The sequence below is a fragment of the Synchiropus splendidus genome, chromosome 3 (assembly GCF_027744825.2).
Source record: "Synchiropus splendidus isolate RoL2022-P1 chromosome 3, RoL_Sspl_1.0, whole genome shotgun sequence".
Taxonomy (NCBI): domain Eukaryota; kingdom Metazoa; phylum Chordata; class Actinopteri; order Syngnathiformes; family Callionymidae; genus Synchiropus; species Synchiropus splendidus.
The window spans coordinates 19,774,540-19,802,370 of NC_071336.1; the positions used below are offsets into that span (position 1 = coordinate 19,774,540).

At 41.7% G+C, this 27,831-nt stretch overlaps 2 protein-coding genes across 6 annotated transcripts in view; one reads left to right on the forward strand and one right to left on the reverse strand.

Moving 5' to 3' along the window:
* Positions 1-14,593, forward strand: part of rbm33a (RNA binding motif protein 33a) — a 29,152-nt gene extending 14,559 nt beyond the window's left edge. For 2 of the 5 annotated variants that reach the window (XM_053858932.1, XM_053858933.1), the window contains exons 11-19: positions 885-1,014; positions 1,381-1,721; positions 2,442-2,705; positions 2,908-3,195; positions 3,624-4,331; positions 6,899-7,057; positions 8,257-8,469; positions 9,908-9,996; positions 10,134-14,592. In XM_053858932.1, coding sequence (XP_053714907.1) covers positions 885-1,014; positions 1,381-1,721; positions 2,442-2,705; positions 2,908-3,195; positions 3,624-4,331; positions 6,899-7,057; positions 8,257-8,469; positions 9,908-9,996; positions 10,134-10,179 — 2,238 coding nt within the window. In that variant the 3' untranslated portion in view covers positions 10,180-14,592. Of the gene's footprint in view, positions 1-884; positions 1,015-1,380; positions 1,722-2,441; positions 2,706-2,907; positions 3,196-3,623; positions 4,332-6,898; positions 7,058-8,256; positions 8,470-9,907; positions 9,997-10,133 lie in introns of all 5 variants that reach the window. The other 3 variants (XM_053858935.1, XM_053858934.1, XM_053858936.1) reach the window with 3 other exon arrangements.
* Positions 14,594-18,754: 4,161 nt separating this feature from the next.
* shha (sonic hedgehog signaling molecule a) lies at positions 18,755-27,498 on the reverse strand. Its single transcript, XM_053859493.1, has 3 exons — positions 26,971-27,498; positions 23,339-23,600; positions 18,755-20,538 (listed from the first exon to the last, which is right to left on the reverse strand). The coding sequence occupies exons 1-3, from the start codon at positions 27,268-27,270 to the stop codon at positions 19,874-19,876; spliced, it is 1,227 nt and encodes a 408-aa protein (XP_053715468.1). The 5' UTR covers positions 27,271-27,498; the 3' UTR covers positions 18,755-19,873.
* Between the last annotated feature and the right edge of the window lie 333 nt (positions 27,499-27,831).

The following is a 27,831-nucleotide window of genomic DNA, read 5'->3' on the forward strand; positions in this document are numbered from 1 at the left end:
CTTAATGCGTTGACACTTAAGCCTCTCTTTATTAATGCATCTTTTGTCCCTTGATTGGATAGAGCTCAGAATCGGTGATAGAATGAACGGCAAATAGCCTGTTTATCGAGGATTAGAAGTGTGAGGATAAGCGGTGTTATTTAAGGGGTATTAAACGGACACCTGAGTGCTCATTGTGAAGAACCTGTCTGTCTGACCTCTCAGAACAGTATGATAGCCCCATGGTGATCCTCCTACTTTGTAAGCCTCTTTGGTTAACTTTCTGTTAGGCAAGTTTTGGGGACTCTGGCCTCGTATCACTCTCGCACCTTTCCTCCTAAATACAGCCGTGGACTAAAAAAGGATTAAATCTTGATATCATCTTAAGTAATTTACAATAGGCTCTTTAGGATGCGTGCAGTGTATTTGTGGTAGTGCTGCATGTTGAATAGCAGGTACATTTTTCAACACAGATGCATGTTTAATTGAATAAAAGAGGTGGTAATAAGCCCTATTGCAATTTTAGAGATGGATTATGAGTTTTTTTAATCCTGATTTATTTGCAAAATGGATTGGGAGACTGCACTCAATGACTCAAAATGCTAAAAATGAGTTAGAAACAAGGATTAGGGCAATTAGGAAATACTCATTTTGTATAGCGCTGGTTTATCAACAGTGCCTCAGCAAGCACTAGCAAGTCCCTTTTTAAAAATTCATGCTAAAGAGTTTCATTAAAATTGGCATGCATATTGATATTTACTAGTCAAGGTGCTGCGTATTTAATGAACCCAGCCTTCAGTTAAGAAGATATTCTGCCCAAATCTTCTCCAAATTCCCATTTTACATTAGTCTAATATGTTTGTAATTATTTAGTTGCCACTATTCATGAGGTTTTGTTTTTCCAGGGACTGGGAGACTTCCATCAGCCCATGCCAGGCAATTTTAGTCAGCCCCAACGGCCGCCTCATCACATGGAGCCCTTTAGGAACCAGCCCCATCTTGGCCCGCAGGACAGAGAGGGCCTCTTTATTGGAGGTGAGTTAGACACCAGCCTTGAGAAACATTACAAAGCTTTCTTAGCATATTTAAGCCAATTCAACATCACCTCTGGCGGTTTACCTACAGGGTAAGCTGCCAGCTTCCTGGAGCTCTTCTATTTGCAAAACTCATGTTAAATGCATGTGTGCACATATGTGTGTGCGTATATATACATCTGAATGAGCTTTGGGTAAATTGCTTTAAGCCTAATTCAATTTAGCATTGGAACCATAGAAATGCGCATTGTGCCAAGTGAAATTTATCAAGTGGTTTAAAATGAGTCATGTGTGCCAGCGTCTGCTGATGAACAGAGCAATGACTATTTGACATCTCTCTCATTTGTCCCCTCTTTTGTGAACACAGAGCATCCCGATTCCCCACTTTATCCAGGGCAGCATGCGTACGATCACCACGGTTCCCTGAACAACAACAACATCCATCAGCATCTTCCAGGCCCAGGACACATGGGATTCGGACCACCAGGACAAGCTTTTAATCAGCAGGGTCAAGTCGTGCCAGGAATGTTTGCAAGAGAACCACCAAGACCAAACTTGCCTCCTCACCAAAGTCACCAGGGTATGATGGGTGTGAATCAACAAGGTCAACCTCGGCCTTTTATGAGCCCTCGCCAACAATTTGGCCAACAGGGAAATGTCTTCCCTACTGCTCAAGGGTCTTTTGGGATGCAGGTACGCCATGTAAGAGTAAGTGATTTTATAACTTTGTGTCTTGTCGCAATCGTAATATTGGGTGTCTGTATTGTTTTTCTTGTAGACTTTTTAGCCTGGCCCCAGATTATTAAAATGCCTCAATAGCAATGTTTGTATTGTAACCACCTCCCCGTGAATAAACCGAAGCCGTTACACTGACAGTGACGCTTGTATGGAAAAGAATTAGTCCTTTCGTTCCGCTGTACATGCAAAGAGGCATAGGCAAGAGCCCCCTCTAGTGGTGGAGATTCTGAGTCTAACGAGCTGCAAAATGAAACCCACAGGCATTCTGACTCAACAAAATAGGAATGATAAAACCTCATTTGTATGATAGATAGATTTAGGATTTGTTTGATGAATTACCTTGCACTTGTGTCTCGAAGCATGCTATACTCATGGTGAAATATTTAGCATTGAATAGTGACATTGCTATGACGCAATTGCTATATTTAATTTGGTAAATTTAATTGGTTGGTATTATTGTTGGTTGGTATTATTGTTGTAGCATTGTTGTATTTTGAATTTTTTAAAGAAAAGTGACTTTTTATTTATCATGTAGATATACTTTATTATATTTATATTCTGTCAACAGCTCTATGTGTGCTTGTGTTCATATTTCCTTATATCTAAAAACGAAGTATAAATTTCCAAAGCTGTTGGAAAAATTACCAGTTGCTTTGGTCCAAATCAACTTTTTCCCTGTCATTTTCCTAGCCGGTGATGCATGGCCCACCTGGATCCCAACTTCTCCCTCAAGACTCCATGCAGTCCCATCCACCCATGCCACATCAGCAGCATCACAGACATGAGGTTCCTCATCACCATCAACAGCAACAGCTTAATCATAATGAGTCTCATCCTGCGATGCATCATGGACAGAATCTTTTCGATCAACAGCAGACACATAGTAGCCTGAGGCAGATGACTCCCCGCCCACAGAATCTCCAGCAGCGCAACATGTCCAACAGGCAAAGGATGGTAAGTGATTATCATATTGGCTTATCGAGATGGACAGGAAGCTAAAATAGTCTGGATTTATGCTCTTGCTCATCCTTGCTTGTTAATTAGTCTGTCATTCCACAGTTTAACCCTCCTCAATAACTTAATGTAGAGAAAACTGGACCGTTGTATGTGTGAATGAAGTGTTTGAGGAGTTATTGTTTGTTTTGTTATTTACCAGAGCGCACCTGTATCCAAGCAAATGCATCCTCAGCGCAACAGCAACCTACGGGAGCTCCCTGTAGCACCTGACAACACAAACAACGGCAGCGCCCGCCCCACTGCATCCACCAATGTCAGGCCTGTTGCCAAGGCAACACAAGGAATGCGTCAGAACACTTGCCCAGCACCTGGTGGTGGCAGAGAAAAAGGCACAGTTTTTGCCAAGACTGCTGCACAGCCTGAGGGAGCAGTCAGGACCGTGGTGCAGAGCGAATTCCCAAGTTCGCAATCAAGCGCAGCAAGTCAGGTCAGCTGATAGAATCAGTTTCGACAAATGTTCAAGAATTTTTTTTTTTACGTACATGACATTCTGTCTGTTTAATTGAGGCTACATATCATGGCCTGAGAAAATTTGATGTATTTCTTATTAATATGAAATTACAACAATGTAACCTAACACACGTCATAGGTTTAAAAAAATGTATCAATTGTATTCATATTACATGTTTATCATTCTTTTATGGTGTGTTTAGAAAGAAAAACATTTTCGCACCATTTAAAATGCTATAATAAATTATTACAGCCCTACGGCATGTTTGCGTCCGTATTATAATTGATGTCCCACTAGTTGGTAAGCATAATAGTTCTGCATGAGCACAACTACATTGCGTGCTACTGATTATTGTCTTAGTATTATTTTCAATTTTGACATGTAATCTGCTCTTTGTGGCACAGGACCCTGAAGAGGATGAAGAGACCCGGCAATACCGTCTGAAGATCGAAGAGCAGAAACGACTGAGAGAAGAGATCCTGAAAAAGAAAGAAATGCGACGGCAAATTCAGGCAGGCGTCAGGAAGAAGGAGTTGTTGGAAAGGATGAACTCGCAAGCGCACGCAGCAACACAAGCCCCTAACCAGAACACGGCGCAACAGAACCTATCACAATCGCATCCTGCACCACTACCACAGCAGCAAAGGCCCCAATTCCAGACGCAACCACAGAGACAATTTCCTCAGCGCACACAGCAACCATCCAACCAATCCGCACATAACCTGTTCCAAGGCAATCCCTTTCCTCCCAATGGTTCTGCGCAGGTAAATGCACCGCACCCGTACCACAAGGTCCGTCCGGATGTTTTAAAGGGTAATGGCCAGCCACAACAGACTTCCAAGCCTGGTCCCCCACAATCACCCTGCCAACCAAATCAGTCGCAGCAAGGAAGAAACTCGAGTGGCCTGTGGAGTCCATCCAAACAACCAAACAACCAGACCCAGCCAACCAATATCCAACCAAGGAGCACACTTTCCAGTCCTGCAGGGGGCGCAGCACAGAATCAAGAGCTTCATGTTGGAACCAAAAGAACTGTAATGCAGCGAGCAAAGGTTCCAAATGAGACTCAGCCAGTTCCTCAAAAAATCAGAGTGGTCAAACTTTCGGGAACGGTGAGTCTATGATTTGCTTCACCATGACATCTGATATGTGACGTCCAACATTTGTTGGAACCCTTACGTCTAATTCTCACCACAAGGGATCCAGTCACCAAACAAATTGGCTTTAAAGGTCAATGATTGCCCCTAAACTGTCCGTTTCGTAATCTCAGCAATATCTAACCTATCGGTTTGACAAGATGATGTCTGTGTGTGTTATTTTAGCAAAATTGATCTGTTAAGAGTTTCCACAGTTCAGTTTGGTGAATTGATATTTAAGCTTCAATGCCTTACACACGTTAAAGAGCAGCGTGACATTTATTTTCAAAGTTGGTGACACCCCGTCATTGCATTGAAAGGTTGAAAGGTTTTTTTTTTTTTTTTTCACGTGACAAACGAGTAGCGAGACTGCTGCTTCTTATTCCAACCAAGATGTGTAGTTTTCTTTCTACATAACTACATTCTTAAGATGATTTTTCTTCTGATTTTGTTCTCTTTCTACCTGCAGTAGTTTATTTACAATAGTATCTGCATCGCCATTAATTATCAATTTAATCATGAAAACATAACAGTGAACTTCATAAATATTAGAACAATCCAAGCGTGTATATCAGTATTGCATCAGCCTAAATACATTTGCACACTCGGCACTTTAAAAACATGAAAAATGCACTTTGTCGAATGGAATCAGCCTTCACAGAATCACATTCTAGTTGGCAGGCTGCTTACTAACCTCCTGGCATTGACTTATTCAGAGAGTATTTTGCTCCTTAAAATAAAAGCCGAGTTGTTTGTCATCGTATCTGTTCAGGATTTAATCATCATAATTGTTCCAGATCTTTGAATCCTTCTGGTGTTGTGCATGATGCAAGTTGCGTTTTAGCTGAAAGGCTTTTTGAGTGGTTTTCTATCCCAGGCAGCTGTGTACTGATGAAAGAAATTTCAATGAAGTCTGAAGAAGTCTCATTTAATTGTGGTTCTACGGCAAAAGTGAAAACGTGTCTAGAGTTAAGGAATGTTGCGACTTCTGACCCTAGTTCTTGTTCACATTTCGGCCCAAATGCAGTCCTAAAAAACAAGATCTCAGCCATCTCATGTCACTTCCAAAACTTCATATTGCAGCATTAATTGCCCATTAATCTTCATTAAAAGGCACAGAGGCAAGCGTGTTAAACATTCATCCTCATCACTGGTAAGGCGTGTTGACGAGTGTCATTTAGAGTAAGCAGCTTTCCTGCTTCTTCCCTAAGGATCCAGCTCAAATCGCAGTGGGGCTGCTGATGAAGATAACTGGGTGTCAGGGCATGAATGAAACCTGTGCATAGCTATCTGATGCTCAGCTTCCAGAGATGTTGAGAGAGTGAGGGAGACAGAAACTGCTGAGGTCTGTAGCGTGGTGAAAAGCAGATTCCCAGGATGCTCTTCCACATTGTTCTTCTGTCATCAACAGGCGCTTGACAATGTTATCTCTTCTCTTTGCTGTCTCTCTCTCCGTTATCCTTCAAGTATTTTTCCCATCAGGCCACCTCTCAGGTGTGAGGCAACAAAAGAATGCCAATCTAAGACCCTTGTAATTAATCTTCCTAGGTTTAGAACGAGCAGCATAATACCTGTGTAAGAAAGTTGCCACTTTTGAGGATTTGGATTTGAATGGCTTAGGCACAGAGATAAGAGGGAAATTATATTTTCATCTGGGATAATAGAAAGAAACGCAAGACACAAAAGCCAGCGCGGAGGAGAGCGCTGTACGGGGGAGGGGTACACATCGAGCTGCTGTCGCTTCAGTGTAATGCAGCTTAGCACTTGATGGGCGCAATCGGGAGCTGTGATTTCTATAGGAGGGATTAATCCATTTACTCTCGCCGGGACGGGTCGGAGATATCGTCTCTTTTCTTCCCCTGTATTGATCTGCCACATCTCTCTGTAGAGTCTGGCAAGAGACGACCTTCAATTCCTCCCCGTATGTCACCAGAGTCGAGCTGTGACTTTATTTGATAATGAGCCCATCACCTTGTTGGCTCGATCTTTATTCTTCAAAATATCTGTGAAAGAGATTCCGCTGGAATGGCAGCACTTTCTTTTTTCCCCCTTGTGTGTAAACATGTCACTTCTCCTAAACATTTTATCCAGATGTCTCGAGACTGGTGTAAACATTTCATGAACGAAGCCTTTCTGTTCACTGAATTATCAAGGAGCACATTGCTATTATTATTACTATTGTCATTACTATCATTGTTATTATTCCCCTTGTTACATCCTGTTTATAATTTAGTTCAGCAGAAGATACTTTTAATGTCATCACACGTCTTTAAAATGAATTCTGAAGAAATCTTTTATTGGAGAGTTCAGTTCCTTTATTGAATATTATTTATTATTGTTTTTTTTTGTGTAATATTTCAAGGTTGAGTTGTGTATTATAGCATTTAATCGCATTTTTAAACCTAACACAGTAAGCTGTTATAGATCTAACAATGTTGAAGTGATGTGGTGCATAATTTATTTTATTTCTTAAAACAACCGTTCCTTGTGATTTTTTTTGATGATGATGTCGTCTGGTTGTTATTCATTCTAATTCCATCCAGACTGATCCCGCAAGTGGGTCACCACAGCAAGTTTCCACTTCTGTTAACCCAGTCAATCAAGGCGTCCAAAGGAGGGTCACCATGATGGGACAGCAGGATCCGGCAGGAGGAGCACAGTCTGTGGTGAAGGGAGGAACAGGAAACCTGCAGCAGAACCGGGTATGTTATGATTTGTTTGTATTCAGATACCACTGCAACCTCATGCAAGAATTTAGCCATTCACAAGTGATAGCTGAGGAGAATTTAATTGCCTCTTGAAAAAGTTTTTGTTTTGTGGTTTTCGTCGAGTACAAATGATGAACAACAGCGTTATTTGAATCCTGAATAACTCATCATTTTTTTTCCTTCAAAATTAAGGTAGTTGGTTTTCCTAGTTCCCTTTTTCCATTTTATAAGGACTCACGTCTGTTCATTTTAAATTTGACATAGCTTGATAGCTTTGACTCTTGAACTAAAATTCTGAATACCTTATCATTCCACCTGTTTTGGGTGTCTTTGAAAAACTCTGACTTTGTAATTTAGTCTCCCAGCCTTTCTTTTAAAAGATAATGAGGATGGTTGGCTGTAATTTTTACTTTGTACTTTTAAGTAATCGACATCCCCCCCCTCCATATGTTGGGTTTGGCCTTGAGCTCTTTCCTCCTGCCTTTCTTCCCCCTCTTCCCCTTTCTCTTTTATACATTTGTTGGCATTGTATAGCATCTGTACAACTACTTGCCCCGACATGGCACTAACATTTAGATGGCGTTGCGTCACGTCAAAAAGAAAAACAAAACATTTCCAAAGCCATGATTTTTTTTTTACTGTTTGAATTCCTCATGGAGCCGTCGAAGAGCAGTGGATAAGACGCATATGGCTCTAGAGCTGCAGTCCAGGTGGAGGAGTAACAACACGTTGAAGGAGGTGTAACATGGGGAGGCTACACAGGGTCCCCTTGGCCTCTCAGCAAGCCTGTCACCATGATGCTCCTGTCACACTCCCCATATTCACTGATGCTGACAGAGTAAGGCAGCCACCATGACGCCTGCTTCGCTCCTCTCCCTTTATGTTCTGCAACACACATGCAGACACACATGCACTTCCACTATCCCCTCCTCCCCCGCACCACAGAAATATACCTCTCACTCTCTTGCTGGTATGAAGATATGCTGGCACACGTGTTTCATGTTCTGACATTTGTGCTCTATGCAGAAATATGATAAGTCAATCTCTGTGTCTGGCTGAGAGAACTACTTTCCCCTCTCAGGAGCAGCAGTGTCAGTCCTCTGCATGAAAAAATATCTGAGAAGGAAAAATCTTTTTCTGCCGCTTTGTTCTAATGCGTTTGTTGATTAAATGGTGCGTTGATGACGTTGCAGGTTGTTGTTTCGGGTCGTGGCCGAGGAAGAGGTGTCAGTCAGAGGGGTCGTGGCAGAGGTGTTGCTCCCACACCAATTCAAACTGTACCAGAGAACAAAGCAGGAGACGTGGCTGTCACAAACGGGCGACGCTCAGTCAGCATTGAGGGGCTCTCATCATCCACAACCGATAATCAGCTGAGGGCGCTTTTGAGATCAGTGGGCCCAATTGAGGTATGTAGCAGCTGCACTCCTACCACAGCTTTGACCCTGTGCTTATTCATGTTCTAGGTAGAAGAAACAAAGGCCATTGCACTCCATGATAGCACATTGTCTTCTTAATCTTTTCTATCTCATTGACCTTCGTGAAGTGTGTGTTTGTGTGAGGCTAGCTGTCAGAGGTGTTTCACTTCGTGAGCGCTCTCGTCTTCATTATCATCATTGATTCATTCGTTAATAAGAAGCCAGGTGCCAGAAGTGCCCGACCTGACTGACCACTTGTGTGAAATAAAGTGAGAATACAATGTTTATTTGGAGATAAACATCATAACCCCCCAGACAGCCTTTTATCACATACACAGGCTTTTTTTTAAAGGTTTGCCGTTAGAAACACTGCTCCCCCTTGTGCATCTGTTATTACATTTTGAATTTTCAGTCTCAACGCACTAGTCAGCTTTTTTTTTTTGCCGAAATATATTTAGAATTTAGAATATTACCAGACACAAACTAGGGGAAAAATACAATAAAACACAAAAAGACAATAACAAATAGAATATAAGCAATAAATAAAAAAACTAGTCAGAAAACTGAAAACTGTTGAAATAAAATTGAGTTTTATGCTTTTAGAATTGTTTTTTTTAATACCTATAACGCTCAATAATTGTTGTTTATTACTAAGAGTCTGATTCAGGGTTGTTTACAGCCAAGAGTATATCCGTTCTGGGAGAGAGACACTGCATTTCACATAAGCTAGCAACTAATGACCTGTGATCCAAAACGTGGTTACCATTTAGTTGGTTTAGTTTAAGGTTGGAAGCACACACCGGCTGATGGCAGACACATTTGAAAGTCACTAAGTAATGGATGAATGAATACACATGTGCCAGTTGGTAAATGAAATGTTTTTTTTCCTCTCAAAAAAGTCAGAGCTGACTGGTGTCTCTTCAATGTCTCTGCAATGATAGACCAGTGGTGGAGATGTTGAGAGAGGTCTGCTATGAGATGTGCTGCGTCGGCCTAGTATTTGTCTGTTCACTGTTCCGCACATTTCGCGTCATTTGTAATTACATGTGGTCGTACTAGTGAGATGCCAGTCAGAAGTGTAATTAATGGGTGACAATTGGATTTGGTCCTGACGTTGCTGATAAGATTCAGATGTCACCCTCTTTATTTTGAAGTGGTAATGTCAGGTAAAGTCAGACTTTGATTCCTCTTGACTGGAATGCAGTACCTGATTCTTCATGTGGACAAAAGTCATGAAATGTCGCTAGAAGTCTAGGATAAAAACACTGAATGATACAGCAAATGGAAAAGGAGGCGCGTCTGTGGTCGCTGTAATGTTGTGACATGATCTTACACTGCCCCCTGCTGTAATGGTTTGGTAAATGGAGACATGCGCATTGCTTGCTATGGCATTGTAATTTGACACCACGTATGTGGTTATCGATTCCAGATGTTCAAAATGATCCCGCAGCAGAGGAAAGCGATCGCTACCTTCGTCCATGCCCAGCATGCAACAAGTTTCCAGACCAGCTTCCACAGGTAATCGATACTCATTTCAATTGAATATACATGATAATTGCATCATTAGCATGCTCGCCGTCCTCGTTCCCCGCAGTATCGCTGGCTCTGCTGAGGTGGTGCTTCAGTCTTTCTATAATATTTCAATTATCACACAGGCACATGATTGATTTGGCCCACATTGACGTTACGCTGATTAACTGATGGAAAGCACCGTGAAGTTTGGATTCGCCGTGCGAAGGACCTTCCTCTTGTGTTGGCACGCTCTCCCGCCGTCACCGCCACAGAAACGGCGCATGCCTTCGGACACCCTGAACTCTACGGACCGAACTGCGTCATGTAGAAGCATGTAGAATCTGATTATATAGCTTCTTGATGTCTCTGGAGATGCATTACTAAAATGATGTTTTTGTGAATTAGATAGAAAGTAACAGGGTAATGGTTGCTCCCCTCAGTTAGGCTCGATGCGGCAATATGCAAAATATTAACTGTATCAATAGGTTTTTAAACTTTCCAACACCAGGCGTAGTGCAGCTGGCGATTTTTCGGTCAGGCGTCCAATAGATGGCAGCATTGCATCACTGTTGAAATTCGATTTCTTGTCATTTTAGCCAAGACGGTCTTGTGTTAATTTTTTTGGACAAATAGCACCACCTAGTGAAGAGGAATATTATTTTACCATAATTCCATATGACTCATACGATTGTTAATGTTAAGATCTGCGAAGTACTTTACCTTCATTGCAAATGTTCAGTTAGTTGTTCAGATTAGTTTTGCAATCTTAACTGTCTTTTAACTGATATCAGTTTAGCGTATTCAAACATTTACAATGTAAAGTTCCGTTGCCTGTTTGCCTGCGTTTGTTCAGTTTGTCGCATGTAATCTGTCAGAGGTTCAGGGTTGTGTTATTTATTTTTTCATTTTATGCTTTTATAATTACCTGAGGATTTATTGAAGGGATGTGGTTCCACAGTTTTGTACGTAGGTTTCCTATCATTTCTTTTGTCTCTTGACCTCGTGGAGATATAAAGGTAGAAATGCATTACTTGTCCAGCAAAAACTACCTTGATATTGAATAGATTTCCCATAAATTAAGATCCACTTTTTATAAAAAATCACAAGCAGCCATTCTTTGTCAGTTCTATGATAGATTACATTCATTTGTCGCCAAGCAATTGTTCCAGCCGGGATGGGGAAGTGCTGACTTGTTTTAATTTGTAGATGAGCTGCAGATGCATCACAGTGCCCTGAGCGTCACTTAATGTTTACTCATGTTTCCCTCCCGGTGTAGAAGTGATCGGCGATCAGGGTCGTGCTGCAGTCAGATGTCCAACTGGTGACAGAACTTCGAGGGGGCAACCATTGTCCGCGTAGTCATTTACTTAATTCTCATTCTCAAGTCATATTCCACCACTGCTGTTAAAAAGAATTCAATGTAAAGGTTCTGTTCTCGGGACATTCAACGATTTGTATCTGATGAGGAGCTTAAGTCAGAAATGATTGGACCACTTTTTTTGTTTGAGAAGTTTCAATACGGAACAGACTTGAGGTAAAACAAACCAACAAAGAAAAAAAAAATAAAACATGGCCAATATACCGTGAACAAGCGAGTATGTGAAGCCGGATGAAGTCATTTCATGGTGGTTGTGTGTGATATGTTTACGGGTCTGGTGCCTTTTAATACCTTATACTCCTCAGTGAAAACTTCCTTAAAATTAGACTAAGTGCAAAGCACACCAAGCAGATAAAGGGAAATGCCACTTGAAATTAGACTTCAAAAGTATCTTTCTTGCGAAAAGCCCTTCCTCTGGTGATGCCATGGTAATGCATCTCAGTTAACGAGAGAAGCTTTACGTTGTACACACGTGTGACTGGTTGTCTGTCCTGGGCTGCACCCACAACTATGTTTTATTTGAAGTTTATTTCACTTATTTTTGTCTTAAAAGTTGAGGTACCTTTGAAAATTTGCAAGACCAAACGAAGGGCACACCAGTTCAACAGCACACATGCACTTGAGTTTTTCTTCCTAAATGCCACCTTATGCACAAAATGAGTTTATCGCCACTTCTGTCTTCATTTTCTTTCTCTGTTGGTGTTACCATTCAAACTAAACCGAACAGTTTGGTTTTGTCAACTGTCCCGTGTGTGGTGCTGCTGCAGTTGTGTCCTCCAACCCTTTGATCTGTTTGGGTGGATCTTGTGTTTAAACCTGTCAATTTAAGTCTTGTCTGTGCATTAGAATGACATCACCTACGCCAACTATATCTTCTTACTTAAATTACTTGTTTTTTAAAACACACAGTGGCAATTCCCTTCGCAGTCCAAAAAAGATAGCAATTTCTCATCGGTAACCTACTTATGTGTTCTTGCTATCAAAGTTGTATTTTAATATTGTGGTCATGCTCTTATACATTTTCACTCCTCTGTGTGCTGAGAGGTTCACGTGAACGGGAGTTATTTGTCATTTCAGTGTTGTGTGTTACATCAGATTTCTGGTGCTGTGCTGTTAATCCTGTGGATTTTTTAAACCGTACTAACAGTGTTAGATTAAGGCAAGATGTTATGAGACAGTTGGTCTTGTAATTCCAGAACAGGTTCATATTGAATCTCTATGTATCTTCTGAGTAAGAGTTTCTCAGGTTCTGCACATACTATTGTGTGCCTCTGAGACAGCTGTGTGTTCGAGCCGTGCTTGTGCTTTCGCGAGATCCTTCTCATGGCGGTGATTGTCGACTTTCACAGTGGTGGCTCTGGGATCGGGTCACACAAGACTAACTCAATTCTTTCTCATCAACAGATAAACAAGGAGGTTCTGCAGTTACACAGGGATTTTGACTGAAATAATTTATGTTTCTCTCTCTTTTTTCATGAGCTGACCTCCGGGACCGGACTTTTGTCAAGGGCCCAAGTTAAGAGCTTAATATGTATTTTATGAGATTATATTTGCTTGATATATTGATTTTTAAATGGTTTTTAACTCTTTCCACAGCTTGAATCAACTGTTTATAATAGATTACAAGAAAACGTTTGGTGTGCAGAAAAGTCAAACTGAGCCAGACAGAAACATTGTTTATGAAAGAGGAAAAAATGCTTCAAGATAAATCAAGATTCAAAATTGAATGGTAATTTATAAATGGAATTGATCAGAAGTGTTTTTTATTTTATTGCGATAAGTCCTTAGATAGGGGGATGAGCTCAGTCATCCATGAGAAGTGTGGAGTAGATCTTTGCTCCTCACCTCCTCTGAGTTGTGCAAAGTAAATTGAAATGGTTTTTTATTTTATACTACCTCTCTTGTTCCAAGAAACCCACGGCTATTCGGCCTCCTTGGTGTGGCTTCTTTTGGCGCTGACTAGCATTGGGTCAGTTGCCACTGATGCAGCTTTATGAGCTCTTTAAAAAGAACCTCATCCAGCTTTTGATACTGATACATTAGTCTACTATTATGATCAGTGAAATGTAGCAATAAGCCTACACGAGGTTATTTGGCCAGCTGGAAACATGTCTCAAATATGCTTCTCTTTTTTTGATCACCTTTCTCCGTTCATGGAGTTACTGTCGCGTGAGGTCATCAGTTGGGTTTCCGTGCCTTCATTGATCATATGGTGTTGATGTTTCAGCGTAAAATGCAATTCATGAAACTTCAATATAAATATTATTCTTATTTAAGTTTATTTTGTTACACAATTCTTGTGGCGTTGGAGGCTGTTCTGGCTTTTATGTTTTTTAAATATTAGAAGAGTTATGTTTTATTTTAGTTTTGCACAAACACAGGAATGACTCAAAACTTCATTTGTGCTTCAATATTTAATTCATTTTAAAGTTGGCTTTTTAAGGTTATAGGTTATGTAATATTACCTGTCCCCAGACTAAAAGGGAACCAAATGGCTCTTTTGACTGCAAAGGTTGCCGACCCCTGAACTAGACACAGACAAAATTGTACAAGGGCAGGTGTAGAAACAGAAGTTCTCTCACAGATGCTGAACATCGCACTGCTTTTTGATGTCATAGGTTGTGCTCTTCATGGTCACAAAGCGGTTCTGTCAGTACTTCTAACATCATTTTTCCCTCAGAGTGCAGCAGGTGACCAGTTTGTCGTCTCCCCTGTCTAAACATTTTTCTTCAAAGCTTCTGTCGGACCGGAGAGAGAGAAAATCACACTTTCTTCTGTCTCTTCACTGATCAATTTTTCCCCACCCACCTTTCTTGCTGTTCCCTTTAACTTGTCGCTCTTCTTCTCCACGACGCCGCTGCCGTTGTTGAATGACGCTCAGACCTGTGTGTTGAGCATGATGACGCTCCAAGGTTGTTTTTTGGACGGAGGTTTCCGACTTTTGTGAGGAATGCAGACTCTTCTGACTCTTTTCGCCAATGTCAACCAAACAAAAAGACACTGTGTTCGTCTATCTTCGAAAACTGTTGAATGCTCAAAGAGAATTATTGATGTGAAGAGTGCAAAGTCTTTTGAACTGTTGACAAAGCTTTTATACCAATGTTTGTGTTTAAGAAGTCAGATATTGAATTGTAATTTGATCTGATCTGTTTTAAAATCTCAACACAATGCAAAAGTTTAAGTCGACAAATCAAATAAATAAATAATGATAAAAAGTGATTTTTGTCTGTGTTTTTCATCATAAATCATGTGCATAAAAGTGTCAAGGTCCCGCTCTATACAGATCCAAAAGTTACAACATAGCTCGATTACAGGTTCTGGGTTTGGTATTTATTCTTAATTCTTGTTGATTTAAACATGACGTATATATGATATATAATTGTCATGCCAAAAATCAGCTGATTTCATTGTTGGTTTACAGCTAGGTGAATCTGACTATTGATTGTGTAGTTAGCTCACATGACACTGTCTTTGCAACACTTAACTTGCCGGCTAGTTAAACGTGGCATGATTAACCTGGTACTGTGGGGTCCCTCAAGACTCAATCTTCGCTCATGGTATTGTTCAACTTCTCATTGAACCCAGTTGAAAACAACACGCAGTAGCTTTCCAATTAGTGCTCCACGTTTTGCTATGGTGTCAGTGTGTCAGTGTGACAGACTGGCCACCGCAGATCATCCTCCTCCATCTCACCCAGTCCTCTGCTTCCTCTTCTCTCAAACCTACAAACCTCATGTCCTCCTTCACCACCTCCACCAATCTCCTCTTTGGCCTTCCTCTCCACCTTCTGCCTGACAGTTCCAACCTCAACATCTTCCTACCAATGTACTGACTCTCTCTCCTCTGTACATGTCCAAACCATCTCCATCTAGCTTCTCTGACTTTGTCTCCTAAACACTGAAAATATGGTCCTTAACTTTAATGATGTGATTTAAACATGGAGCTGGGACTTAAAAACGCTACTTTTGAGTAATTACATTATTTAATTTTATGTACATTTTATTGAACGAGTCTTAACTATATAAATAATATAAATCATTGTTCATGCTATATGGTATATAACGGAACTGTGGGTAAAACATGTTCATGTGCATTTTGATCCACTTTATGATAAGGTAGCTTGCTTTGATCTTGCAAGGGCTGCATGAGCCCTGGTCAAGGTCTGGGTTAAATGAAAAACACAGTTTATAGTCTTTGAGCCATAGTGTGTGTGTTTTTCTGAGTAACACATGACTTGCAGTACACATTTAGTTAAGGTCATTGGAAAGACTGAAAGACAAACTTCATTTCATGTTTGATCACTTTTCTGATCAAGTTGGAAGATGAGAATTCATCTGGACAGAATCGCGGCCCAAACAAGTTATTAAAACCAACACTGAAGCAGAGTCTCAGTTATTGAAAGTGTCTTGCATTTTAAATGACTTCAAAACTACCTGCTGTTGTAGTGGCACATTAGTACAAAGACTTAAAGACAAATAACTGGAGGAGCAGAGGTGAGGGAGAGCCTGGCATCAGTTGAACGGGAAACGCCACGCTGTGCCAAGAGGGTAGTCCAGACCTTGGATCAGAATATCATGAACATATTACTGGAAAAATTAAAGATCAGAAACAAAAGACATCCTGAGATGTAACTAATATAAATGGCCATTATTAATGGCATGTTTTCATCATCAAAATGGTAGACTTGATCAAATATAGTCAAGTTTTGGTTCCATTTGGCCAATGACTGAGGTCTAAGGAAGGGGAAAGCGGAGTGAGTTTCATATTTTGATGCATCTGTATAGATAATAATTTTCACCTGTTACTGTAATGTCGTCAATTGAGTGTTTCTGCTGTATTGTTGCTATAGCTACATGGACAGAGAGTACTGTGTATCCAGTCTTTGTCACTTTTGTATACCAATGTTGTTTCTTCCTTTTTTCACGACAATATTGTTTATTATTTTTCATGACCGTCCTCACCACTTATTCTCTCTCGGTGCTGCCATCGAGTGTCAGTGTTGCTCGGACAGAAAATGCGCTGCCATTTGTCGATGTGTCTCTGTCTTAGAAACAAGAAGTTTTGTTTTTTCAGAATGGCCAGACTGTTCATGTTTGCAAATGTCAACATTTGTAAAAGCCGTGGTTGAGCTGCGGCAGACTCGAGGGCCCCTGGAGGGATTAGAGGAGGCTCTGTTTACCTGCTCTGAGGAATGCTGCCCTGTGCCGATGCTTTTGTATCTTCCCGGGACCCAAGGTCACGGTGCCGCCAGTGATGGGCCACTTTGACCCTCCCTCCAGTTTCCACCTCACAATATCAACAACTAAACACAATGTGAAATTCCTGCTCATGTTGAAACAGTGCTCAGGCGCTATAGGGCCTTTTCAACTTCTCAAGGGCTTGATCGTTTTCGGGAAGTGTTTTGAATTGGTGCGGCTGCTAACACAGCCTCAGTAGAGTTCAGTGGTGTTTCATGAAGTCTAATATTGAAATCTAAATAATCAACGTGCACGTTTAGATCAGTGATTTCTCATTCTGTCTCAGGACGCCTTCAATTTAAGGACTTGTTTCGCTGCGCACAAACAGACCAAACTCGATACAGAAAAAGAGCTGTAAATATAAATGCATGACTTCAAGAAGAAAGGGGTCAAGGCAACATGTCTCCCGAAATAACAAAGAAAAGCGCTCTTCCTCCCAAAAACTGTTTCCGGTATTCTATTTTAATTCGTTCTTATTTTGAAAGCACTGCGCGCGTGACTTGCCCCTCCCCCATGATGAACTTGATGTGTCTTAAGCAGGTTGCGAAGGAAGAGACGGCAGAGTTTGAACTTTTGCTGCAGGAAGAACGCCATGAAAAGTGAGTTGCCAATGACGTTTGTCCTAGAGATGCAGTCTGGGGAACACAAAAGCAGACTGTATTGCACATCCTTTGTGGTCCTCCTTAAGGTACTACCTTATAAGGCGGAGTCCAACCCGACCTGACCTGACTGTGAGGGAGTACAGACATTGGAGTCCTGCTTTACTACATTTTGACAAAAAAGCTGTGCAGGGGTCAAACCCGAGTGTGATGGCCCCCTATGCTGCTAAAAAGCTGGGGAGACCCCTGTCTGATAAATGAAAAATCCTCCCTGCGCTCTTCTTTGCCCTAACATGTAGATGGGCCTTCATCCTCTCAGCAACAGAAAGCAAGTTCAACACTTAGGAGACGCAGATGAGTTAGTCTGACTTGAAACGAATTCAGACAAAATGTACAAATATCCAAGACTCAGTCTCAGACGACGTGGTCCGAGTGTTCACACATGGATGCAGAGTGAACCAGGTGGGATCATTGATCGGCTCTCTCACATCTATCACCTGTAGTGTGTTACGTTTGAAATCAAAATAACAAAAATGCCACGAGTGAAGGGCTGCTGAAGCTTAAGCAGCACTGTTTTCATTTTCAGAGCTCAATAGATGGCACTGTCTGTAATTTGAGCGGCTCTAATATCTGTAATATGGGAACTTTGTGCAACTATTGCAGTGGAACCTCACATCATTTGAACGCGTGAGCACCTCCTAAAATGAGGATACTGCTTCATGAAGCTTCATCGGCCCATATTTCACTTGACACGTTACTTCTGTCAGCCTGTTTTGCTGAACGGATTTTGAGTATATTATTTGTCGTGCATGGACCCCAGTGTCCCATGGCCTTTAAAACGAGCGTGTCCTAAGCTATAGTGGTATAAATATAAAGGAAGAGAAGACTATAGATTGATTCTAGCTCTGGTTGCAAACATTTTGCCAATTAATGACTTGAGGCAGGTGGTCTGACTGATCACAGTTACAGTGACTTCTGTCTTTGATCTATAAACCACCCGCAAAGATTTCTTGTCATATATGGCGTGCTGTGCCTTTGAAGTATTTCTATGTTAGTTCATCGAAAATAAATCGCACTGTAGTTGCCGCTGTTAGTCAACGCACACGGGAATATGAATAGTCACCACAGGGTGTCGCTGTTCTCCAACAAATGAACCCTCACGTCGCTTCCTGGCAGTTCTCTTGTCGTTTCTGCACCATAAGTGGACAAGTTGAGTCATTTTCCAAGTTGCTCTGATGTGAATCCACGGGGGTTAACACTCGATGGCCGTTTCGGACTGATGATAGCGACTCCAGCTGACGGATGGAGTTGATGGCAGACACTCAGAGGCACATTTCGGCTCAACAGACACACTTGTGTTTAATTTGTCTGCGAGATTATTTGCAGAGGGCAAGCCTCGTTAAATTCGACAAGAGCTCTCAACATTTCGCAAGCATGCAAGAGGTTTTTCAAAGCGAAAATTTAGAAACCATGAATGCTTTTACACAAAGAGGTAAAACTCATAGAGCTGTGAAAGACAGACCCAGACATGTAGCAAGTGCGAGTTTGAAGATTTTCTTTATCTCATTTTGTAATAAACATATAAATAATAAACTCTAGACATTTTGACACATCGCCCTGTTATGAAAGTAACTGGTATGGTCTGGCTATATGGACTATCCAAACTGTGCATCTGCCGCAGGTCATTTCTATAAAACTATCTCCCTATTACAAAATATGAAAAGAAAAATACATTTTAGTACATTTACATGGGTTACTCATTAATCTATTCAAACGAAGCCGTCTCAACACTACGTTTAACTGTTATACTCAATTGTCAGAATCTGCATTTTGATATTTTTCTCAGAGGAAAATAGAAACACAACAACAGCAAAAGGAGGACAGAAAAGAAGAGAATGCAGACATGAGGCAGAATATCTGTCCCTCTCCAACAATGTAAACAGTTTCCAACAACAAAAATAATAATAAAGTTATGAATAAAACCAGGCAGTACAACATGTTTCTTTTCTCCTCCAACATTTGTTTTCCCGTCTACTGCATTTTTAAATTAAAATATATTCTCATATCTTACACTATTTCAAATAACGAAATGTGATTCGGTAGCGATCTGTCAAAATCTAATTTACAATTCTGTGTATAAAAATATAATTTATGGAACCCCGCGAAGTCTGTCGCCCCTAAAATATAACAGTCAAGTGCACATATATATTTATATATATATATATATGCACATATGAACATTACAGCCTGTCAAAGTTAGCTCCTTTCTACATGGTCGTCGTTTTTATTTTTGTAATGATTTTTTCCCAGTTTTCTTTTTTACTTACTTAGGGTATACAAAAATAGATTATGCACAATGTGCCGCTCACACCCTTCCAGAATATGTGTGCGTGCGTGTATGTGAATGTGTGTGCGTGTATGTGTGTCAGCAGCCAGTTCATGTGAGAATAAATTATTCAAAACTTTTAAGGCTCCGTTCATTCTTTGAAAAGGGGACATATCGTATACAAAAGTCATTGAAATAAATATCCCAACTCCGCTGGGGGGCTTTCGTTCGTTCGTTCGTTTTTTTTTTTTTTTTCATTATTATTATTATTATTTGTTTTTTTTTTATCTACTTGAGGAGTTTTTTGTCCTACGTTTAAGTCTTTGAGTTCCATGTCGAGGTTTCAACTGGAGGACATCCCGAGTGGATGGATGGAGTGGCTGTCCAAGAACCATGTCCCTAGTCGGTATAGGATGTTGGGGTACCAGTGCACCCCGTCGGTTTGTGCACTGATTTGTGACTGGTGAAACAACGAGGACACCCAGTGGGCGAGTCTGACAGGTGCCAGAGCCCAGTGCGCCAGGTTGTGGTCTTCGATCGCCGCGTAACATGACGCAAGGACCTGGTCCACCACAACCGTCCCCTGCGCGGTCAGGGGCGCAAAGGAACCCACGTGTTCCTGCGTGTAAATCCGTTTAACGGTCACAGGTTCGAGTGCCCTCAGCTCCGGGTCGTACACGAGCACATTCTGTCCGGGTCGAACTTGACTGGCGAAGATTGTCGAGCTCCGCGCGTCCGTGGAGTTTTGGCTGATGAAGAGGAGGTGCGCCGCGGTGAGGGTGATTTTCTCCCCTGTGTGGGTCTCGATGACAAAGAAGACCCTGCTGGCGGTCGGTTCCTGGTCTATGAACATGATGAAGTCTGTGTAGACCAGATTGCCCGCCTGGTCCGCAGCTAGGACCTTGTCGCCGCTCTGAAGATCTTTCACCGCCTTCGTTGAGCCGTCCCGCAGGGTCACCGTGGATGAGCCAGGGAAACAGCCCCCTGATTTGGCTGCCACTGAGTTTTCTGTCAAAGAAGGACCGGGGTCAATAAGGGAACAGGATCACAGCGCTTCTCCTGAAGATTTCCCAGGCAGTTTAAACAACGTTCTACCCATGCGCCCCTCAAACATGCGCGCTGAAACCCGAACATTTACGAAGAATCACGAGCAATGCCGACGTGACGGTCGACAGTTGAATCCTTCAAATTTGGGCCGAAAATAATAAAGAAATAAATTACGAGAAGCATTTTTATCAGTATCATATCAAAGTCCCCCATCAATCGCCATTGGGTGCATTCAGGTCAGTCGTAAAAAAGTAATATCCCATGTAATTGCGAAAATCTCAAATAAATTTGCTGTAAAATGTAAAACTAGTTGCAAGCAATTCATTGTTGAAGGGAGTGTCGATCGTAATGCATTTGTTTCATACAGTTTCCGATGTCTGGACCGAAGTGAACGCAACGCTGAATGTGGGGAATACAATGAAGCGCGTCTTTACACAAATCATTAATTAAATACGCAGTTTAAAATACAAGATCGTGTCCTCAATATTTAATCATACGTTTCTGAAACCGTCGCACACATGATCACAGGATTTTTATTTTTACGCGTTCCGATTGTCGTTGAAATACATGACACGTTCACTGTTTTTGTTTGCTGTTTGAATTAGGATAAGTTAAGACTCATGACACTAACACAACATTCTCTTATTTTTTTGGAGTTTCAAGGCTCGTTACGACGTGACTTCCAAATTTGCGCCGCCACAAACGCACCATCTTTACGGCCACGTAAAGCGCAGTGTCCGACCACACAAGCATGCGTGTGTCAGTGCGTGCTTGTTGCTTCCCGCCTCCACATCACAGGGGCCAATATGCATCTTTGCATAATAGTCTCGGCCCCTTGTGCCAAATGCGTATTGACTCGGACCACGTCGTCTGAGACTGAAAGCCCCGGCTCATCTATTCTTAATTAAAAAAAAGTCCAATAAAGAGCAGCCATTGTGATTCTAAATCAGCTTGTGGATGGAATCAGAACACTTCGGCCCCTTTCCCAGCTCCTCTTCCTATATTTACTCAGGTGCAGGAACCTCCATGTGACAATTCACACAAATAGGCGACTCACAACCGGTATTTACCCAGCGAAGCCACTTTTCCAAGCCTCTCAAAGTTGTAGATTTGAATTTAAATGAGGGCCCAGGGGCTCTTCAAATGCCTTTTTGGACATCAATGTCCCTCTTTTCCTACACCTTCTGCTTTTGTTGTGCGCTCTGATGACAATAATTTTGGCCTTCACACACCAGCCCCTCACAATCTGCGGGCTTTTAATCTTGTTTTAAGATTCCTGAGCATGAAATAAGGTGACAACTGAAAACCAGATTTAGCCTGAGCGATTCAACATTGTTCCCCCTTAAATCCTTTTGGTAAAGTCGCATGACCTCTGAATGACACTGCGGCCCTGTCCACACTGTGATCTCACGACTTGTGTGTTGAATGATTTATGAGGGATTTATTATCAATTAAAAAGAAGGAGCAATGAAAGAAGACTTTCTAGATGTAGAATTCGAGTCTCTGGATGCCAAAAAAAAAAAAGCCAAACAAATGTAATGCACTATCAGTTAAATGTTGCTGTCGTAATTATTTTATTTAAGCTATATCAATTATTTATAACCTTTGAAAATTCATCTTCATATTTTGTTATTGTTTTAAATATGGTCAACAAACGACCATATATAAGTTATAGCTGCTGTTCTAACCAACTTATTCATGCTGGTACATTACCGAAAGAAAGTTGGGTTACATTTTATATTAAGGTCTCATGTAAAATGCAATGAGCATTCATAAGATATCATAATGCATTTATAAGGCTCCGTAGAAGTTATGAATGTCCATTATCGCGTATGAAAACAGTGTTTCTTAAGTATTATAAGGGTTAGCTTTAGGGGTTCTTGAGTCTTTATCTCCAAATCCACAATCTAACTTAAACTAAATGAAGTTGTGACCTTATATACCTTGTCACAAGTTACCATACATTATGAATACTCACAACATTCTTATAAATGCATTATATCTTATGAATGTACTAATGCATTATAGATTAAACCGAGACGTGTTACCAAATGTTTTTAACACATTGCTCTACAGTGTAAATTGTTAGCCTTCATTCAGAACTTTGTTGTGTAAGCATAAAAAGTCCAAAAAGAAACGTCTTTTTTTTACGGCTATTACCACAGAAAGTTTCAGGATGTTACTAATACACAGGAGAAAATGACATTTTATCCTTCAAAATGTGATAAAGAACATTTGTCCTCACACAATTCAATATTTATCCAACCATTCCACATAGTTTAAGCTGTTTACGTGCTAATTATCATACTTTTAATGTCACTAAAGATAAGACTTTCATAAAATAAGAGGCTTGTGTATGATCACAAGCATCACAATTCCTGCCCAATTTAAACACATTTTAAGCCCTTGCATGTTCAACTTTGGCCTCCAGCTGAGATGATCTTAATTCCATTGCCCGCTTTGCAGTAATAATAACAATCGCCTTTGTCATCGTATTCATCATCATCATCACCTATATACATGTGGTATAGATGGTGTGTTTCCCACCAGGCAACGATATGGGGCGATGTGAGATCAAGAAACAAGCTTTCATTTCTGCATCCATCATTTATAGATTTGCATTTATAATTAATATATAGAGGAACCCTTCTCAAGGGCATCTGTGGCATCTTGGAGTCTAAATGTCTCGCTAGTTTTACTTTAGGTAGAAATGCTGAGTAAAATATGCTGAGATATAAAAAATGGAAAAGGATGTCAGTACCTGCTTTGACGGAGCAGTGGATGTGGGCTTTGGACTCATAGTAGACCCAGTCGAACCCTGCTTCCACAGCCAGTCTGGACAGGGTTCCGTATTTGCTCTTGTCTCGGTCTGAGGTGGTAATGTCCACAGCACGACCCTCGTAGTGGAGTGACTCTTCAAAGTGGTGGCCGTCCTCATCCCAGCCCTCTGTCACGCGTAGCTTGACCCCGGGCCACTGGTTCATCACCGAAATGGCCAGCGAGTTCAGCTTGTCTTTACATCTCTGCAGGAGAAGAACACCTCAGTCAGTTTGGATCAGTGCACACTCTCCCACTCTCACTCATCGAACGTCATGTACATTGGAGTTCCATATAACATAATGAGTGATTGAGGAAGGAGCACTGTCATCAGGTGCAAGTAGCTCTCATGTTCACTATTTTGGGAAAAGCTAAGTGTCTTCAGACACACACATCAAACAGTTATTCTGTGACATATACGAGGGTGACGTTGATGAGGAAGAGGGGATTGAATGATATAAAGATGAAGACTTGATACAGATGATGACTTGAAGGAATAATGTAAACTCTCTGAATGAAGATGCTTGAGCTTCTCCCCGACAACTGTCCTCCGCTCTCCGGCAATATGTCAAATAAAACATCACAAAAGGTCTTTTCAGAGCGGCGGCGCAGGGAAACTTTCATTATTCTTCTGCAAAGTCCTGGAGACGTGACGCGCCTCCTTAAGTCGAGGTGTTTTGGCTGCTTGCTGACAGGAATATCCTCAGTGGGACTGTTGTAGGTTCATGCACACTGCCGGTTTTACTCGACTATTTTTACTTAACAAATAATTTGGATTGATTGGTCACTTTGAATTGTGATCTCTTTATGGCCAGAATGGCACCCTCAACTCTACTACTTGCTAATGATAATAGGTTTAAAATACACATATAAGAATTGAGGTTGCAGGACTAACCACTTCGTCTACGCAAAAAAAGATGATCAAGTATTGTTAAGATGGAACTTTTCTTAAGGAACCATCAGTGGTCTTCCACTGATGTGACTGAGTCAAACTTGAACAAAAATGAAGTGAGATGTCAATGTTGCGTGTCCAAAGAAATGAGAAGCTCCACACGATGGATAGCATTGAGAAGGGTATGAGAGCAACTTGGTCACCAGATGAAATATACCATAACTGTAATAACTGTTACCAGTGGATAACAGCATGCAGATGTTCAAGAGACAAATGAAATTTGATGTTTATGGGCAGAAAATCACTGCTGAAATTGCTTCATTGACGAATGCATCCCTAAGTGAAACATGCATGCTGATGTCAAATCAACATGGGACACAATAGGATGGAATTATTTGGGTTAGACAGGAAAAAAAGTACCATCACAGATATGAAACTAAATTGTCTTGGTATGTTGAAGCAAAAGACCATTCTGCTTGAACTGCAATACATGTGTTGATTAGCGTTCTACTTATTCAGGTTCAGTAAAAAACTTGCTGTTAAGCTTTGGCGACGTGGGAATGCAAATAACATACATTTGTTTCATTCTGTTGGACTTTATATCTTGAATTAGGTGATTCACTGGACAGAAGGCAGATCTGATGTTTGAATAAGTTTTGCTTCTAACAAATGTATTTAAAAAATAACTAAACTATAGTCCTTTTTTTCATTGAAAATGTATCTCCGGGTTTCGTTTCAGTGGTTGATGCTTAATATGGATCATAGTTGTGCGATAAATCACTGAAAAACCACCCGCCCCCGAGGAAAAATCACACTTGTAGAATGTAATGAATAAAAGCACTACCCCAATTTTCACATCCCGGTGAGACGTTAAAAAAATCGCGCATTCTGAGGGAGATTGTCGGAGTCAAGAGCCGTAAAGCTGAACCTGTTTATTAATTCATCAGGTCGTGTGCCGCAAATCAAGCCAAATTCTGCTCAGCCACCGTGAAGCCCAGCGGGGCGCCGCGGACTCTTTGTGCTCCCCGCGTTTAAACTTGTTCAACAGCCTACCTCTTAATCTTTTCACAAATGATTTGGTTCGAGGAAACACTTATCAGCGACCTGTCACGGCAAACAGGAGTCTGGTCTCAGCAGCGACACCTCAGATTCACCAACCCACACTATGAGATCATTCCGGAGTTGAACGTCGTTATTAAAAAAAAAGAAAAGAGGAAAAAAAGAAAGCAAAATCATTGGCTCATTCTCTCCAGAGTAAAGCTTCTGTTGAGCTCCAGACATCAGCAAACACACTCTGTAAATGTCTCTGTTGGCAACTTTCCTGCTGGTCATTAAGCAGAGCTCTGCCAGACTGAAGTGATTAATTAAATGATCGCTGCGTTTATTGCGCACTTTAAGATCCATTCGCAATGCGCCTCATGTAGAAAATCCACTCGCTTCTACTTCCGCGATCGTTTGAAAGATGTCAAATGCAGACGGCTATATGTATCCGTGCGTAAAAGCAAACGATCCATGCGTAAAAATTGGCACGGCTTCAAATTTGATGTCGAATCGCCCCACTGCCGCGGATAAGATTGGAATACCATGCTTATGAATCGTTGGCGTCTTATTTTGCGGACAAATTTTCAACTATAACAGTCGCTCAGTAGCCCCACTGATGAAAGGTCATAAGTTCAAATCGCCTTTCAGGCTGGGTAGCTGCGCCCCAGAAGCCCTCTGTTTGAATCAGACGCCGCTTCCCTGTGTTTCTCCTTCTTCATCTAGCGTTGTATCAAACATTTGGATAACCTGTTAAATTGCTCTTAATTGATTTAAAAAAAAAATGGAGTGTGCGTAAAAGCCATGCGGTGTATTTCTTGGGCGCAATTGAGGAGACGTGTTCCAGTGCGTTGCCTATAGGTGTGCAGCATATGAAATGCCGGGGAGGGCTGCGACCGCACGCACTGTGAATATTTCATCGGAGCTCATGTCTGGTACCAGGAACAGGTTCAGAGACTCCGGCACCATCACCGGCATTTTATTATTACTGAGCCAATATCACCCAAGCGCCTTTAATAATTCACCAGCATCTAAGTGCTAAAAGTCATGCTGAAGAGACTGCAGAAATCAAGCCGGCTCTCCGCTGGATTGTCGAGCTGACAGAGTGTACACAGCGGCTTACATTTTTCCATGCAAATATGAGATATTTAGAGCAAGGTGCGCGCTGGGAATGGTCCTGATGATGTCGGGAAGACTCTCAAAGAACTGTTTCATGCACTGATGCACATCCATCCACAGCGAGAAAATGTCTGAATGAGCCACGCCATGCCTGAATACACCCGGATCCTTCCATCCAGGCTTCGGAATATATATGTATATTTATATACGTATATTTTAGAATATGTTTAGAGCTAGTCTGTAGAACAAATGGAATCATTCGTTGCATGTGCGTTCTGGAGCTTCAGAAAGAGGGGAAGACGGATACAAATATAGATATGAGGAGAGGCGCACATTAATATTTTAAGTCCACTGTCACAATCATGAAGGCCGAGTGTCCTGACTGTCCGCCTTCACATCTCTGCATCTAGAGCATCTGCTTCCACAGCAAGTTCAAAAAAAAAAAAAAAAAAAAAATGAAGCAGCACACTGGAGTGGAGGTGCGCAATCGGAACGCGGAGTGATGGTGCGTTCTCGAGGCTTCTTACCTGAGTCATGAGCCTGTCCGCGCCGGTGTTCTCCTCATCCTTGAATATGATGTCAGTGTTATAATTGGGGGTGAGCTCTTTAAAGCGCTCCGAGTTTCTGGTGATCTTGCCCTCGTATCTGCCGCTGGCCCCCAGGGTCTTCTCAGCCACGTTGGGGATGAACTGCTTGTACGCGAGAGGTGTCAGCTTCTTCGGATGCCTCCTCCTGCCGTAGCCCCTGCCCGGTCCGCATCCCATGCCGGAGGACACCAAGGACAAGCAGATGACACCGACCAATACGATTCTGCTCCACAGCAGCATTTTGAGTGTCCTGTAAGGTCCGCCGCCGCCGCCGCCGCAGATGTCCGTCACTGACTGCCTCTCCCGGTTCTTCAACGTCCTTGTCTCCTCCTCTACCTCGCCAGTGGTCCGCTGTCTACCGCGGCAGGTGCGGAAATGAACGCCTCAGACAAAACGCTAATAACGGGGCGCATCGAAGGAGGCTGCAGGAGGGAAAAGTGCTGAGGGAGAATTAAAAGCCCACGGGATCTGGAGTGGAGCTGCTGCCGCGGGTGTGAGCGGACCGCTTTTACTGCTTTGTGTTATAGCAGCGATCTATAGCAGGGGAGGGACTTGATTGGCTCGCTTAGACAGACCCTCCTGATGTTATCCCCCCCAAAAAGAAGAAAATCTTCCACCTGAGGGGTGAGACTGTGTCGCGGGGAGGGGCTGCTCCATGGGAAAACATCAATTATATAGCGACTTTTTTTCATCCTTTTCTGCAGATCTCACATCTGGACAGTGAAGTGATGCCACTGAATAATATGTGGCAGAACTTCCATGTAAAAGATGCTCAAATGTCATTCAAAATCACTCTTAAAC